The sequence below is a fragment of the Pituophis catenifer genome, unplaced genomic scaffold (genome assembly GCF_029215685.1).
Source record: "Pituophis catenifer annectens isolate HBS135680 unplaced genomic scaffold, rPitCat1.0.hap2 SCAF_11, whole genome shotgun sequence".
NCBI lineage: Eukaryota > Metazoa > Chordata > Lepidosauria > Squamata > Colubridae > Pituophis > Pituophis catenifer.
The window spans coordinates 1,342,731-1,360,167 of record NW_027256891.1 but is presented as its reverse complement, the minus strand read 5'-3'; the positions used below and the strand labels follow the sequence as shown (position 1 = coordinate 1,360,167).

Genomic DNA, 17,437 nt, shown 5'->3' with positions numbered 1-17,437 from the left:
CTGAGCTTCTGTTACTTGTCCCAGCTTCTGCCAACCTAGCAGTTCGAAAGCACGTAAAAAATGCAAGTAGAAAAATAGGAACCACCTTTGGTGGGAAGGGAACAGCGTTCCGTGCGCCTTTGGCGTTGAGTCATGCCAGCCACATGACCACGGAGACATCTTCAGACAGCGCTGGCTCTTTGGCTTTGAAATGGAGATGAGCACCGGCCCCTGGAGTTGGGAATGACTAGCACGTATATGCGAGGGGAACCTTTACCTGTACCTTTAATGCCAGCCACTAGTAGATAAAAAAAAACTTTCATTAAGCTGCAGGCCTCCAGTTTGAGCAAATTTGAGGGCTGAAGTTCCTAGAAGGTGGCACCCAGGGAGATGGCCTGATCCTTCACCTCCCTTGTTTTCCTTCACTTCCTGCTTGATGGAAGCCCAATTGGGAGTCATTTGAATGCACACAAAAGCCACTGAGCTCCTTCCAGGCCTTCTTCAAGGCAGAAAGGGTGCAGGAGAGGGAGGCAGCCAGCTTTGTGAGCTTTAGTATTTTGTGTGTGTGTGTGTGTGTGTGTAATACTATATTATTGTTACATATATTCCCTTCAATTGAAACACATGTTTGTAATAACACCCAAATTTTAAGAATACCCAAAGCACAGGTAAGCACCGAACATGGCAGGTAATTTGAAAGCATTGTTTCCCTCCACCACCACCTGAACCAGAGGAAGAGCTCTTTTGCCCTGACCTTAGCCACGTGCTCCAACCAGCGCCCCAACGCAATGAAGACAAAGAGCATTGGAGGTGTGTCAAAGAAAGTCACAGGATTGGCCACTGCCTGCTCGGCCATTGCAACCAGAAGAACTACAAAGGAGTAGACGAAGGCGATGGTCGTGGCCAGAACAATCAGCACGTCCATATTGGCTGTTTTATGCTTCAGTGCTTTGTAGGCTTGAATGTAGAAGTGCCAGCCTCCGAAGAACTGTAAGAAGAGCAAATGTCAGTAGCACATTTACACTGAAACACAGGTAACAGGGAGCAAAACTGCTCACTCATTGCTAAATTTCGGGAGAAAATGCCCAGGTGCTTCCTTCTTGGCATGGGCATCTCAAGAAGACACCTCCCATCTACCCTGGACTTGGCAGGCAGGCAGCAGGTTCCCAAGAGCCACACGACAGAGCAACTAGGGAGTTCTAAGGGAACCTTTTCTTGTGCGGCTGCTCTGCCTCACTGGCAAAATTTAACAGAGCCACCCTTATTTTCCATCTTCTCCTTGCTTCTTCCATCCTTTCCTTTACCTGCCCCCCAACAAATGTTCGGTTTCAGAAGAAAATTCAGAACAATTGTGGCGTTTTGTTTAGTGGTGCTAGAGGTTTTTCACCAGGAAGCAAAATCTCCCACTGTATGTCAAGGGAAAATGATACTGACAGTAACAAAAACGTAGACAGAGATGCTCGAAATGTCAAGATAAAAACATTACTCTTGACTTTTTTCCCAAAAGAATAGAAAAGGAAAACTATTTTAACAAATGAAGTTTGCCTCTAGGTTAGTCTTTTGGAGGGAGCAATGAAAGAGTAGAGTCAAATGTTAACTTTAAAGGACGATGCCTATTGGACACTTGGCACTTTCCGATGACAATCCACACAATCACATGCTCTACCTAAGCACTAAAGAGTAATCTGAATTTTCCTCTCCCAAAGAGACTTGGTCAGTGTTTCAAGATTAAGGACTGCAATTAATCCTTAACCCTAACCCTAAAAGGAGTTGGGGCATGACATGAAGACTGCCATCTCTTTCTACTTGCCTGAACAGGAACACACAATAAAAAGGAGAGCAAATTCATAATTGACAGCCCAGGAAGAATCTGCTGCTCCAGAAACATTGATGGGTGGTGTGCTTCTATTTCTTCTTGAGTCAAGTTAGAAGACTTGTACATGGCCGACATGTGGCTGTCCATCACCATCATGTAAATCATGAGCCCCATTACAGGGATGCAGAAAATGAGGCTTACAAGGAAGGACCGTTTCCACCTAAGTAATAAGCGGACAAGGTAATATTGAATAAACCATCATAACTTAAGAAGTTAGGTACAACTTCAAAGACAGTATATAGTTATGGGGGGGGGGGGGGGAACCATGTTCCAGGAAACATGTGCAAAGCTACAAATAAACACAAAAAAGGACTTACTGCCTTATTTCCTGCTTGTGGTCTAAGTGGCTAGCAGATCGGTCTTTCTTTACCAATGTAGCGTTAAATCCTAGATTCTGGAAAGAGACATAATGTGAATATATACATTTCCACACAGATCATAGCTAAAAATCAGTAACATATACTACCAGCAAAGGGAAACCGACTCTTTGCCAGAATTGTTTTACAAGTTTAGACATTTCTGTATATTATTTAACAACCACCATTGCCCAAAAACAAGTCACTTTAGAATGAAGGATATAAATTAACGACGATAGCTTGGGAAGAAATATCCCTCTGGTTCAGTTCCAAGGTGGGAGAAAGACACTGAAAACACAGAGGCTGATTGGAAAGATGGTTTATGGGTGAAGCAGAACCAGATGGGTTTGTGGTTCTGGGCAGCTGACCACAGGGAGTTGGGGGGGGGGGGTGTTATACCTTCTTTGAGCTTTGCACTGTGCAAGAACATGTATTCTACTGGCTCCTGCCAGATTCCTATGGGGTCATGTAGGGGTCATAGCTGGCTCTATAGGCAAAGCGGAAAGACAAATCCCAGGTGGTGTTTGTGTCTGAGCTCCCAAGTTTTGGTTGAAGTTTGGACTGCTCTGAAATGATGCAATGAAGGGGCTTGTGCTCCAAAAGGGTGTTGGGGTTGGACAACTCCTATTGTGGCTTAATGGCTGTTGTCCTGTTTTGGATCTTGAGTGAGGGCTAATCCTATCATTCAGGCTTTGCTGCAGGGAGTTTCAAAATATTCTGTCTTGAATGGATTTCTGCCTGCAGTATTTGCTTTGCCTATGAATAGAGCTATCTAGTTTTCAATAAGCTCTTTATCTCTTAAGTACTGACATCAGCTATGGGCTATTAAGGAAAGTGGGGGTTGCTTTCTGCCTCTAAAAAACCACGTTTCTCCATTTCTCCCTTTGGGAAATGTAATAATTGCCTTTTTAAAATATTCCTCAAAATATTTCATTCTTCTAGGAGAGGGTGATAACTTTCTACAACAGAACACTGGCAACAGCTTAGAGCCTAAACAAACAAATAAGAAATAAGAAAATATAAGGGTGGGGGTGGGAGAATAAGAGCATAAACTAAACTGAGAGAATCTAAGTTTCAGTCTTAAACCTAGCATTTTGTTATATCTGCATAGTGGGATCAGAAAATGCCAACTTCAAACCAGCTTCCATATTCAGCCTCTTCTTTCACAGAGTTTCCTCTACTTAGTTACAATGACTTTTATGGAAAAAATAATCTAAAAAACAAAATGAAATAAAATGAAATAGCAAGCTAACAAAAAGAGAAACCATATTGGCAAAAAACCTTACCTGTATAATCTGTATAATATCTCGAGGGCCAATGATCTCCAGATCGTACTTAACGTGGGCTTTGTTGGTTGCAAGAGCCACTGAGCTGTACAAAACCCCTTTTGTTTTCATAAGGGTAGATTCTATTTTATGAACACACGAGGCACAAGTCATCCCTCTTACCTGTGAGGGGGAAAAAAAACTTTGTTTGCAGAATATTGTTTCTTAAAGAATAATTCTGCCTGCATAACACGGTGAAAGGTGGTAGAATCCCCTAAATAAACCTCTAATCCTAGCTCAAGATTTGTGCTAGCTTATCATTGCTTTTGTTATGCTTCTGTAATTGTTCAAACGGGTAAATAGAGCCAGTTGGTTTAGCACAGGGGTCGGCAACCTTAAACACTCAAGGAGCCCCTAACCAGAAGCCCACCATTCAATTCTGGAGCCGACCGGAAGTCTGGTTCCCCCACCATAGAGTCTCCTCCTAGTGCGGCATCCTTTTTCCTCTACTTGTCCTAACCGAAAGCCCTTTCAATTGTGGAGCCGACCGGCACCAGGAAGCCGCACCAGAGGGATGAAAGAGCCACATGCGGCTCCAGCGACGGGTTGCTGACCCCTGGTTTAACAGTTTAGGCACCAGGTTAGGAACCAGGAGACTGTGGGTTCTAGTCCTGCCTTAGCCATGAAAGACATCTGGGTGACTTGGGCCAGCCACACTCTCTCAGTCTAATTCACTTCCCAGGGTGGTTGTTGCGAGGACAATAGGAGGAGGAAAGTATGTGGGATATGTTCGCTGCCTTGAATTGTTTGTAAAATAATAAAGGCGGGAAACAAACAAACAAACCATTCCTTCTACTCCTGCAGAATGGAAACAAGGCACAGATAGATAAATAGATATGATTAAGGTTTTTAACTGTCCATCAAAGAGCAAAACTCTAGGGGAGTTGGGAAAATCTGCTGTTTGCTCCGTATTTCAACATCCACCCATTCTGTCAGTTAGCAGTTGTGTTTCCCAGCCTGCATACAGCCCTATCCTGCGAAGTGTGCACTCTTTGCCTTCCTGACCAATGGGGGAAAAACTGATATGGACACTGAGAAAAAAGCAAACAAATGAAAATATACAGAAGCAAACTTTTTGGTACACGGGCAAAAATAGATATGACAGCAAAATGAAATGGTTTTTAGTTATAATCTTAAGGGGAATGATCGCTATATTCAAGGACATGTCCTCCTAAACATGAGGAGCAAGAAGTGAAGGTGGAGTTGGAGGGCTCGTTCTGCCACCTCAGTGTGGTCTCTTAGTAACAACAGCAGGAGTTCCACGTTTTCCAGAAGGCCTGATACACTGCAGTTACCCAAGGGCTTCCATCCTTTTCATATGTGGTATAAAAAAACTGCCAGATGCATAAGTGTTGATAGTGAAACAATCTGCTTACAACCAGTTCCAAGATGCCATCTCCTTCATCATAATCCTCCAGCACCAGAGCACCAAACCCCAGTTCTCTAATCCTCTCGGCTACCGTTGGGGGCTGGATGACGGAAGGGTCGTATCTCACTTCAGCCTTCCCAGCCATCAGGGCAACGAGCACAGAGCATATTCCTAGAAAGAGGGAATCATACTTAGTAACATTTAGGCGAAAACATAACCGGTATGCTGTATGATCAAGTGTCCTGAATAAACACATCACACTGCTATTTTCATCAGTGTAAAACTGACTGATTTTCTTAGGACATCTCATGGCCCAGGTCCAGAGGTGTTGTGAGGCTACTCAGGTAAGATCCACCACCCAAAGACCAAATGTCAAAACCTGAATCGGGGGGGGGGGGGGACGACGACACTCCCTCTCCTTGAACCACATGGGCCCCTGCCTCATCCTTGAGCAGGCGCTCAAATCAGAATAGCTCTCCTTCTGCCTTTACCTGAGATCTGGTCAACATCAGTCATAAATTCTGTGACCACAAACGTTAATCAGCCTCACGGGAGGGTTTCTTACCATCTTCTCTCTTCAGGTTCCTCTCAATGTTTGCCACGCAGGAAGCGCAGGTCATGCCAGTGATCTGAATGTAGCATTTGGATGGTGCCTTCAAACCCGATCTGTTCGGAACTGGCGACAGGTTGGGAAGAGCGACTGTTTTGGGCAGCTTGCTGTCTTGCGTTCTAGCCAGCCTCTCCTGGGAAGGCTGAGTGATTAGCACCACGGGCTCTGGGCTTGGTGGCACTGGCAGCAGAAAAATATCATCAGAAAACAAGGTTCCAGCTCTTCCACCATCTGCTTTCTCATGACAGCAGTAGATATGCTGATCTTTCTGGGTGCTTAATCTCCCTGCCCCACCTGCCTTTAGTTTGAAAGGAATTTTTCTTTTTATTAAAAAGTAAAACTAATACTGTAGATAAAGGTTTCCCTTGTCCAGTCGTGTCCAACTCTAGCAGTGGTGCTCACCTCCATTTCCTAGCCCAGGGAGCCAGCATTGTCCAAAAATATTGCCACGGTCATGTGGCCAGCATGACTATAAGCCAAGGCACTTGGAACGTTGTTACCTTCCCACCAAAGTGGTACCTATTAATCTACTCGCATTTGCATGCTTTCAAACTGCTAGGTGGGGAGCTGGGGCAAGTAATGGGAGCTCATTCCATCGTGCAGAGCTCGGGTCTCGAACCTGGGCTGTCAGTTTTCCAGCTGACAACCTCAGTATCTTTGACCACTGAGCTATCGTGCCCCTTGCAATACAGTACAGGTACATGTTTTCCTGTCAGTCGTGTCTGACTCTAGGGCTCGGTACTCATCTCCATTTCTTGGCTGAGGGAGCCAACGCTGTCCGAAGACAACATTTCTGTGGTCATGTGGCCAGGATGGCTGTACGCCAAGACTCCCAGAATGCTGTTATCTTCCCACCAAAGTGGTATCTATTAATCTACTCTGCCTGACCCTGCACCTTTCCCATCCGGCCTCCCTTAACAGCACCAAGAGTGATTTCCCTACAGTGGACTAAGATAACAAATTGGCTGCTCAAAAGGAAAAGAAACAGCCACTTGATGCTCAGAAATTGTAATACGTAAGGTTGATCTTTAAATCCGTTTTAAGGAAAATGCCGGTTACATGAATTGGGCGCAGTCAGTGCAACACTATGCTGTAGGACCTTCTCTAGCAGTGCAGGATTACTCCCGCAGGGGGATCGTTACAAAAGTTGTGAAAACAATCTGGAATCCCCCATTCTCCACAAAACAAAACAAAAAAAGTAAAAAGCAAAGCACTAACGTATTTACAGTAGGCACCAATCCTTCCTGGAATGATTCTGCCATTGGCTAGATGAGCTTCAGGATGGACTGACTGGCCTAGAAACCCAGGATTGGAGGGGAGCAGCCATCGCCTCTCCCCTTGCTCGCCCACCAACCCCCTTCGGTCTATTGCTCGCCCTGAAGCAGAACTCATGTGCTTTCACTGCAACAACCCCCCCCCCCCCAAACCAGTCCCGTTAAGGAAATTAGCACATTATCCCGCGTAATACACCCCCTCCAAGAAATCTTTCTCCAAAACAAAAGGCTATGGTTGTCCTCTCAAGTCTGCCTGGAGTCTAAGGAATAACTTACCAGCTATGGATGCGTCAAAGCCCATGTCTTCAATTGAGTTTTTTAAATCGGCTGGAGAGGTCAGCGTTGGGTCATATTCAATAGTCCCACTACGGTCCCGCAACGACACAGAGACTGACTTCACACCGGGTTTTTGTGAAATCAGCCCCTCAATTGACTGCACGCACGAGTGGCAAGTCATTCCTTCGATGCGGATGACGGTCACCAGCATCAGGGGATGAGGCCCGATGCTGTGAACAGCTGCTGGAAGAGAAGACTTCGATGGAGATCTGGAGTTGTCCAGGCGCTCGGCCTTTTCGTGTGCGTCCAAAACGCAAACCTTGAAAGTCCCCGGGGAGACGGCTTCAATCGCCCTTCTGAGCGCACTGAGGCTGATGAGGCTGGGGTTGTACTGGACGACGGCTGACTTCTCTTGCAGAGACACCGTCACGCTGGTCACCGAAGGAAGTGCCAAGAGGCTGCTCTGGATATTGAACACGCATGAATTGCAGTGCATGCCATCCACGCGGAAGGTGGTGGTCTTCCCATCCAGCTTGCCTTCTGAACTTTCCTGCGGGGTCCTTTCCGAGTGTTTGGTTTGGCTGCTTTTGAGCCGCTCTATGTCAATAGAACCGAGCTGGAGTGGTTTAGGCATTTTCTTTATGGAGGCGCTGAATCCTGCCGCTTCTATTTGCTTCTTTATTTCTTCTGATGTAATGATGTGAGGCTGGTAAGCGACCATGGCTTCCTGATTATCCAGGGAAACTGCAAGATAAATGGGAAAGGATTGGCATGATTTTCTCTTGGTATTCCGCAAAATATTTATCCATTTAAAGCCTTCCTGTAGGTTAATGTTCTAGTTAACTTGAGGAGCTGGAAATCAGGGGACTCAAAACCTAGCCCAGAGGCTGCTGTTTTCTGGGAGTGGGTGGCTCCGAGTAGAAGCATGAAGTGACGCCTGTTCCTCCCCCCCCCACTTTCCTCCCCTCAGCAGCTCTCAGCACGTCACCTCCCACCAACCAGCCAGCCAGCCAGCCAGCCCTTTTCTGCTCCTCCTCTGCTCCTCTCTCTCCATAGCCATCACCGATATCCTTGGGCAGTGCTTCTTAACCGTGGCCCCTTTAAGGCGGGGGTGAGGGGGGAATTTCAATTCACAGAATTTCCCAGCCAGAATGGCGAGCTGGGGATTCTGGAGTTGAAGTCCTCACATCTTAAAGTTGCAAGAGTTGAGAATGAATCTCTTTGGGGCTTTTGCTACCCTTGTTCATTCCATGCCTGGAAAAAAGCACAACAGCTGTTTCATTCTGAACACGGTTGAAAAAGCTTGGTTGCAGTTTAGGCATGGACCACCTAAGGCCAGCTGGAACAGTTTGAATGCTGATATTTCCAAGCAGTCCAGAAATATGTGTGAGTGTTCTGAAAGGCCTTTCAAATAGGTAACTTCCAGAGTACGTGACACAGGCAATTTTGCGGTTAGACTATTCAGTCATGGAGCATTTTGCACAGCTTTACCTGGAAAGCATCCTTTTGTTCAGCTAGAAGAGTCTGGAGGAACTTGCAGACTATATCACTGCTGTGACAGCAGGCAACAGAAATGAATCACAGAGCAAAGAGGTGAAATTTAGCTTTTGGAGTGGAAGTGCCAGGATCTGGAGCAGTTACATCAGGCCATGAAGGCTGGATGAGTCTCTGCCTACTTCTTCCAGTTTTGAAAGAACCCCCATCCCCTCTGGTCTTGCTAGTCCTGGTGACTCACTAGAATGAGAGGGAAAATTATTTCAAATCTGTATGGTCTCAGCGTAGGTTCTGTTTGAGAATACAAAAGGTTGGATGTTACCTTTTAGAAATACTATAGCTTTCTGAATGGTGGCTTTACAAAGGACGTACAGGTGGATTTCTCCACGAACAGAATTGTCATCCATATTTTGTACCTCTTGGAAGTTAACTTGCCTGTTCAGGTTATACTGGAGAATTGATGAAAGCGGTTTAAAAGGACAAAAGCTCCCAAAGTGCTCTATTTTTAATTACCTTTAATTCGCTTGACCCCTTGCAATTTGCCAATTTTTCCTTCAATGGTGCTCGTACAGGAATGGCAGGTCATCCCTTCTATTTTCATTCTTAGCACCACGTCATTTATTTGGTTTAAACTTACATCTTCACATGTTCCTTGATTTTTATCTTGCATTGCATTGTCCAAATTTAAACCCGGTACTATTTGATTAATCTGTTTGCTATTTAGAATAGAAGAGATAAAGGTTACAACTAGAGTTGTTTTATCAGAAGAGATTTTCACATCCAGAATGCCTTTGATCTTTAGGAGGTCGGTACGAATCTGTTCGGAGGTCAGAGTTGCCTGGGTGGGAATTGTAAGAAAAGTGGTGTCATGTGGAACGGACTGAGGGTTGGTATCGCCAAGAACAGCATCAAACCCCATGTCTTCAATGGCTTCCTGGAGTGACTCTGGGATTTGCTCTTTGGGGTTGTAAACAATGGTTGCGTTCTTCTCATCCAGAGAAACCTTGCAGAGAAAGAGAAAAGGCAACTGAGCCAAGCAAGATTAAGATGGTCTTAAACTGGCATTAACATGTCAAGGAGCTTTGGCTTATTACTCTGACATACTGAATGGCAATTTCACTCACCTGAGAAGGAAGTGTAAGGCGGGTACCTATGAAACCATAAATTAACTCGGATTTATTTGTAAGACAAGACGGCTAGCTACAGGGTGAGCCACAATAAAAGCGGCAAAACGATTTCAGAAATCTCTCACACAATAATACAGGATACATTTCTCACATGAACCTTCTACAGCGCCTTAAGTATACATTACAATCTATATACAGTACAGTAATGACAGATAAAGATTAGCCTAATCTTCAACTGTCATGCCCAGAAAGTTAAATAGCTGGCTGATGTGGAACATGACGTTACAGTTAATGCTACACTGACTTGTGGTGGGCTGTGTATAGGGCTATAGGCTGGGATGAACAGAGCAAACCCCCGCTCCTCAATTTTTAAAAGTATTCTGTGGCATATAACTGGTGGGTATTTAACTAGGAAAACGGACTTTGAAATTTCACACACAAAAAAGGAAAGTGAATTTTAAGGGAAGGAGTGGCAGAATCTGAGGATGGAATTAAAGAGAGATAGCCAGGAATCTCGATGTAGCCACAAATGGATTAAGTCCAAACTCTCTCCCCCCCCACTTGAATTCTGTTGACCCTTATCTACTCCAAACAGGGGCTAACTTAGTTGAGAATATCCCTGGGCATCAGTTTAATTGGACTTTCATGTGTGGACCTGATTTTTCATGCCTGACACAAACTGCCATGTAGTTTAATGTTAGTATGTTAATGATAAGTTTAATGTTAAGCATGTTCATATTTTAATAAAAAGTTACAAACACACCAAAATTAAAGAACTAAACACTGTCAGGATGGAATGGCAAGTCAGAAATATACTGTACGTGCAAAAACAGAAAAGGGAAATGATCAAGCCCACAGGAGAAACTAAAGGAGCTACCCTAAATAGCTTGACTTATTATTCTGGAATCTGGGGCAGCTGAGTGAAGGATTCCCCTCAGGTGGAAAGCTCAGGATGGGTCCCACGCCAAGTGTCCAAAGGCAAAAGAAACTGGGCCAGGGAGTGGGCTAATCAAAGCCCTGCGTAGCTTCTCTTGCAGGACTCCTCCCAAAACAACCTTATTATTACTCTGTTTTTCTCCCATTAAGCCATAGCAAGAGAGGCTTTGACGGTTTGAATCTTAAGCAGAGAACCACAGTTCCCAACCTGTAGTCTGGAGACCACAGGGGTACCAGGATGGTGCGGCAGGCGGTCTGGATACCAAAATCAAAACGTTGTTCAAAGGACCTCAATCTCTTGACAAATCTCAGAACACGTTGGCATTCTCACCCAAACTCTTGCCTCTTGCGACATTTGGTAATTTCAGAATATTTTAGAAACTTAAATGTTATTTTTTTTTGCCATAGATACTGCAAGGAAATAACACACGCCAAGGCACACATACAAGTTCTAGGCTAGGTTCCATGAGGGAAGTTCAACAGGATACAGGCTTTCCCAAGCTAAGTTTAGACTCTAATTGCTGGATTGCTGGGCTATAAATCCCAACAGACCAAAAATTTCCATTTAACACCTCAAGGTTCCTGTCACACCAGTGATTTCTCCATCCCAGCCATAGTAAAAGCCTCTCCCTCTTCCTCTCCTGGGTGGAATGCCTGGCTGGGATTAAAACTGATATGCTCTTCCTGAGAGCCTCTTCTAGCGGAACAAGCACCTCTATTCCTCTCAGCCTCTTTACTTTTGTAAAATACGCAGCACAGATAAGTAGGAACTTGGCCCCCGGTTCTTTGGCAAAACAGTCAGGATTCTGCTGAGATACCAAGATTACAACAAGTAGAAGGAACTTCTTCTCTGAACTTTTACCCCTCACAGATTTACTAATGTCAGGAACTTTCTCATAATACCTAAAATCTGATTTGTTTTTCAGCAGACATTCAACATATCCTGCTGCTTCAATTTCTAAAAGGGCAAATGGACATTACTGAAAAGCCCATTGAATTAACAGCAAATTTTCCATTTGCCATAGGCAAAACAAAAGCTAGAAGCCCCCATGTAATCTAATTACACAAATGTAATCATTTTAAAATATTGCAGTTTCTTTCTTCTGCCTTTGGCTATAGTATCATGGATTGATTTACTGCCAATTATATGGAAGATAACCAAATTCAGGCTCTCTGAATTGCACGTCCTCCCCCAGCCCCCTCTTAAGAATCCTGAATCTAAAACCTGTCAAGATTATTCTGCTAAGCTGCGTGGGAAAGCAGTCCTCCACTACTGGGCCCCATCTAGCCTCTGATCTGTAATAAAGGCAAAATCACTTACTTTAATGACGTGAACTCCATTTAGTTTCCCAATATGCTGCTCAATTGTCTGCACGCAAGAACTGCATGTCATTCCCTCCACCTGAACAACAATTGATCTGGCCCCTGATGGTGGATCCATTCTTTTATCCTTTTGCATTCCTGAAAATTAAAAAGAAAAAGATAATGGCACAAATCAAATAGGGGCACAAATCAAATGCCCCATTTATACGGAAATGACAGAACACCTACAAGAAAACCTCCAGATATTAGGCCAGGCATCAATTCTTTCCCTGGCTTGATTCACGGGGCAATTGGAAAAGGAAAAGGAAAAGGAAAAGGAAAGGGGGCGTTGGTTGCCTTGATCTGCTTGGAGCACAAAAAGAGGCAGAGCAGAGCAGAGCAGAAATGAATATATAAATGAGCAAAGGAAAGGGTGTGGCGAGCGGAGGGTGAACCACACCATCTATTTCCAAAAGCAAAGCATTACAAATGCTAATGAGAAGTAACCCGGGTTGCTCCAAAGAAGCAACAGGAAGAGATACAAGGCTGACAAGTTTATTTTCCCTGGTATGTGGAAACCCTTCAGAGGAGTGACCCAAATAACAAAAGTGGAATATGCAATTACTCCATATGACTAAATCCTTCTTTACATTCATGCTCAAAGTGACAGTACTCGATCATCCAGAATGCGCACAGATTTTTATCTATCTTTTGCTTAGTAGAGTTCCCTGTAATCTGCAGAACTGAAGGCAGACCTACTCCGTGCTTATTGATCAACCAAACAATGAAGGATCCTAGATAACATAGGGTGCGCTTGAGGTGCATATCTGTCTGGGTGTGTCTGGGTATAATTCACTGCAAACCACCTTAGGAACCAACTCATTGGAAGTCACAATCTGGATTGAATAAAAGCAGAGCCATAGCTGAATGTGAATGTGGTATTAGGGCACGTTTTCATACCTCTCCATCAGGAAGCAGATAAAGATACCCCAACTTTCCTTTTGCTACCACAAAAAGTAGGCAGGAGCATCAAGAGGTGTTCTCTCCAAACCCCCAAATAGGGCTCTGATTCAGTAAATAAGGAATGGAAATTACCTTGATATTTAATAGTACGGGGTACGTTATAAAATTACTGGAATCAAGTTTCCTACTAATCTATGGCTGGTTTCTAAAATTAGCTTGGGTGTTAGTACTATACCCCAAACTCTCCCACAGAACACAGAAATTATAGCAGAAGAGAAGTGATTCCTATTCTGGATTAGCCATCTCAATAATGGTCTAAATAATTGTCTGTGTCTTTCAATGTTAATTTTTCAGTTAACCACAAAGACAAGTTTTCTTAAGCGTTTCCCCTTCACCTGCTGTTTACAGTTTACGGAGTACAAAAGCATCTGTTATTGCATAACAGTGACTCTAAAAGTTTTAAACGCATTTTTAAAGCAATTAAAGATTTAGAATTTTACACGGCAATTAAGTAGCAGGTGCAAGTGAAGCTTTAACAAAGGAAGTTTCCATGTAAATAAACCTAAGTGGGGGGAAAAGTCCAGGTAAAATGCACCATGGCTGGATGTGGCTTGCCCATGTTCTATTCCAGTGTTTCTCAACCTTGGCCGCTGGACGATGTGTGGACTTCAACTCCCAGAATTCCCCAGCCAGCTGTGCTGGCTGGGGAATTCTGGGAGTTGAAGTCCACACATCGTCCAGCGGCCAAGGTTGAGAAACACTGTTCTATTCAAAAGAAGGAGAGTGAGGTGTTAGGGCTGACATGCTGGACTGGCTCTGCTCAGAACCCTCTTTTGGCCAAGGAGGATTCTTCAAGAAGCAGAGGGAGGGATGAAATGAAAAGTGGATATAAATCTAATGCAGCCAGTAGCTCTCGCTTAAATGAAACTAATTGGGCAGGCATTACGTGATGTGGTCATAAAGACTGATGTCCTATGACCACGCCACTGAGCGATAGCAGTCGCTGTTGCCATTGTGAAGTGAGGACCGTACAGGTCATTAAGCAAAGACCTCGGCTGACTTCCGACTCCCTCCCTGATGATGCTTGTGGGAGGCTGGCAGGGAAGCCTGTTAATCACGATCACGTCACTGTGAGATGCTGTGACAGTTGGATATCTGGGCTGATTGCCAAACGATCACGAAGACAGTGGTGCTGCAACAGCTGGAACTTCAGGGATTGGTTGCAACTACCTCTCATTAAGCATTATCTCAGATCTGGTCCCTAAAATGCTCGGCTAAATGAGGACCGCCCTGTAAATAAACTGCTTTCAGGAGATGGTTGGAAGAAACACCATTGGGACAGGTTCTTCTGCCCGTCTGAAGTGGGAAATGGAAGTCGTATACATCAGGGGTCACCAACCTTTCGGACCTCAGGGACCACTAAACTCATAATTTTAAATCCCGTGGACCACTAATATGATCTGCCTAATGACCGACTGGGTGGGTGTGGCCAACTTGATGTCACTCACGTCGAGGGCGCCTCGCTGGGCTCTATTCACCCCTCCCCTCCCAGCCACTCTTCACCTGCCCGCCTGGGCTCCTTAGGGCCCCAAGAGGAAGCAGTTGTTGGAGCTAAGCAGCCACCATGAGAAAGAGTTGGCAAAACAGCTGGCTCAGTTCAAATAGGATCTGGCCGAGAAGGAGGCTCAGCAGAAGCACCTCACTGAGGAGTAGGAACATAGGCTTTCCAAGCAGAGGGAAGACCTGCGGGAATGCAAGGCGCCTGGAGGCTCAGCGAGCTGAGATGGTCAGCCAGTTCCAGGCCATGATGCACTCCCAGTGGAACAAGGCCCTCCGGCTCTTAGCCATCAGCGGTGCTTCCCTCCAGCCTTCGCCCAAAGCCCAGCACCAAGAGGCTGAAGCAGACCCCAAGTTGGAATTTCTGACCCCCTCCGACCCACACAAAAAGACCCTGAAGGGGGAGACTCTCTGCAGCAACACAAGCATTCATTGCATGTATCCGGCCAAGGGACCGTAGTTTGAGGACCCCTGATTTAGTGCAATATTAAAAATACAAATAATTTTTCTGCGGACCACCAAAATTTTCTCGTGGACCTCCAGTGGTCCACGGACCACCAGTTGGTGACTGCTGCTCTAGACAGTCTTTGACTTACAACCATTCGTTTAGTGATTGCTCGAGTTATAACGGCACTGAAAAAAGTGACCGATGACGGGTTTTCATACTTACAACCATTGCCACATCCCTGTGGTCACACGATCAAAATTTGGAGGCTTTTGCTAACTGGCGTGTATTTATAACGGGCGCAGTGTCCTGGGGTCACGTGATCGCCTTTTGTGACCTTCTGACAAGCAAAGTCAATGGAGAAGCCAGGTTCACTTTACAACCATGTTACTAACTTAGCAACTGCAGTGACTCACTTAACAACTTTGGCAAGAAAGGTCATAAAATAGGGCAAAACTCACTTTACAGCCATCTCGCTTTACACTGGAAATTTTGGGCTCAATTGCCGTCATATGTGGAGGATTACTTGTACATTTTCTCCAACTGGCAACGCAGCACCAGATCTTTTGTTTTCAGCTGCACTGGAGAGAAACTCCTTGGCAGCTTTAATATGGGTGGACTTCAAGAATTCCCCTTCCCGTTGGCTTAAGACGTTGGCCTTTGACTCCCAGAATCCCCCAGCCAGGTTCCTGGGAGCTAAAGACAGCACACCGTAAAGTTGTCAAGGTTTAGAGACATCGCTCTAGACAGAGCCAGGCTCCTTTTCAAAAAGTTTAAAAGGACTGGGGAGCTGATAAAAACAAAGGCAGGCTAGAGATAAAATTATAAGAATGGTTCAAGTATTTCCATGACTTGAGAAAGGTTAGGCACAATGTAATTATACATAATTCACTAAACTTAACTAGGGACTGTGCACATATTTTCAGAACGCTCTGGAGTAAAGAGATTACAATTTTCACCAGAGTCAAATCTAATCAAATAACACAGGGAATAAATCAGAATTTCTTCAATTTAGACCTGGTCAAATAATATTCCAGTGATGACCCCCTGCTTTATTTCCTGTTTTGCTGTCATCCTAGAATCATATTCAACTTACTTTATAACAAAACCTCATCTTCTGCAGATTTTACTGTTGTTTGTTATTGGTTTTATTGTTATATACTGCCCAGAATTGCCTAAAATGGGTGACCATGTAAATTTTTTAAAGAAATAAAAATAAACAATTAGGACCCCTTAATTCCAGGCCTGGGAATAAAGCCAGGTTTCCTGCCTGATATCAGGCAAAAGTTGTCCGGGTCTCTGGGGGCCTGCAGTACCAAAGGACAAGTCTGGAAATGGAGAAAGCCGAATTCTTAGGTCCCAAAAGATTAGATCATTTGAATGGACCTCCTGGTCCATTCAGGCTCATTCTACCTAATTCTACTGGGCCGGCAGAAACCATAGGAAATAAACGGCCTCTTGAATAACCAGGCCCTGTGCTGCGAAGGGCTTCATAGGTGGTAACTAATATCTTGAATTGTGCCCAGAAGCCAACTGGTAACCAATGCAGGTTGCAGAGCAGTGGTGGCACATGAGGGTATCGTGGTGTGCCCCCCCCCCATGCCACTGGGGCATGAATAATTTTTTTGAATGACTTCCCAATCTAGCAGTGGGCACAACCGTATTGTGCAAAAGCCCTCCTGACATCAGCTGCCATCTACTCTTTGCGCACTTGGCTGTGTGTTTGCTATTGTTGCACCAACAGAATTAGACAAAACACTTTTTCAGAGCAAGAGGTTTGGTGAATGTATAACCACAGAAAATGAGCTTTCGTGGCTTCACAAGTATGGGAGAAATAACATTTACAACTTTTATTTTTTCTACAAGTCAGATACGAGCCATACTGATGATTCAGGACGCCTGTTAATATAAAGTTCAACATTACACTCATTTGTGGTTGTAGCAAGAAAGATGTGCAGGTGGAAGCAAGGAGGGGAAAGCATTAGAGAACACGGGGTTGAGCAGATCACACCCTTTTTAGCTACACTTTCTAAGGTTTTGAGTGAACGAGAGGCGGGGTGGGGGGGAAATGCTCATTTCTTTCATACTGGGGCCAGCAGTACTTTTGCCATGGGCAGCTGCAGCGACAGATGGAAGATAGACATTTGTCCCTGCTAATATGGAGGAGAGGAAGAAATATTAACAAAAGTCAATGATCTATTATGCCAACATTCGATATTCCTTAAGGGCTTCCCAAAATTAATATGTCAAAATCACCCCATGCTTGCTACCATGCATGAATACTAAGGAAGGACATACAGAAAAAGAAGATCCAGAAAAGAAAAAAACAAACAAGTGAGACACTAGCCATGAATATGGTGGAGAGCCCCCCCCCCCCCGCCCTGCCAATCTTGGATTAGAAAAACATGGAGGGGGAATTGATGCTTTGATTTAGGAGGTAGTTAATGCTGCCTTACTTGAGGGCAAGAGGCCATTGCACTCTCCTTGGTTGAAGGCACCTCTTGAAATGTGGCTGCCTTGGGGGTCCTCTTGGATTAACAGCTCCTCC

The 17,437-nt window shown here is 44.7% G+C and overlaps 1 protein-coding gene across 1 annotated transcript in view; it reads right to left on the bottom strand.

Moving 5' to 3' along the window:
- Nucleotides 1-17,437, bottom strand: part of ATP7A (ATPase copper transporting alpha) — a 36,489-nt gene that overhangs the window by 14,742 nt on the left and 4,310 nt on the right. Inside the window, exons 2-10 of the mRNA XM_070952176.1 lie at nucleotides 11,944-12,083; nucleotides 9,073-9,562; nucleotides 7,062-7,809; nucleotides 5,471-5,685; nucleotides 4,913-5,076; nucleotides 3,498-3,659; nucleotides 2,173-2,249; nucleotides 1,790-2,015; nucleotides 734-967 (exon numbers count right to left, since the gene is read on the bottom strand). Of these exons, the coding sequence (XP_070808277.1) occupies nucleotides 734-967; nucleotides 1,790-2,015; nucleotides 2,173-2,249; nucleotides 3,498-3,659; nucleotides 4,913-5,076; nucleotides 5,471-5,685; nucleotides 7,062-7,809; nucleotides 9,073-9,562; nucleotides 11,944-12,081 (2,454 nt within the window). The 5' untranslated portion in view covers nucleotides 12,082-12,083. The remainder of the gene's footprint in view (nucleotides 1-733; nucleotides 968-1,789; nucleotides 2,016-2,172; nucleotides 2,250-3,497; nucleotides 3,660-4,912; nucleotides 5,077-5,470; nucleotides 5,686-7,061; nucleotides 7,810-9,072; nucleotides 9,563-11,943; nucleotides 12,084-17,437) is intronic.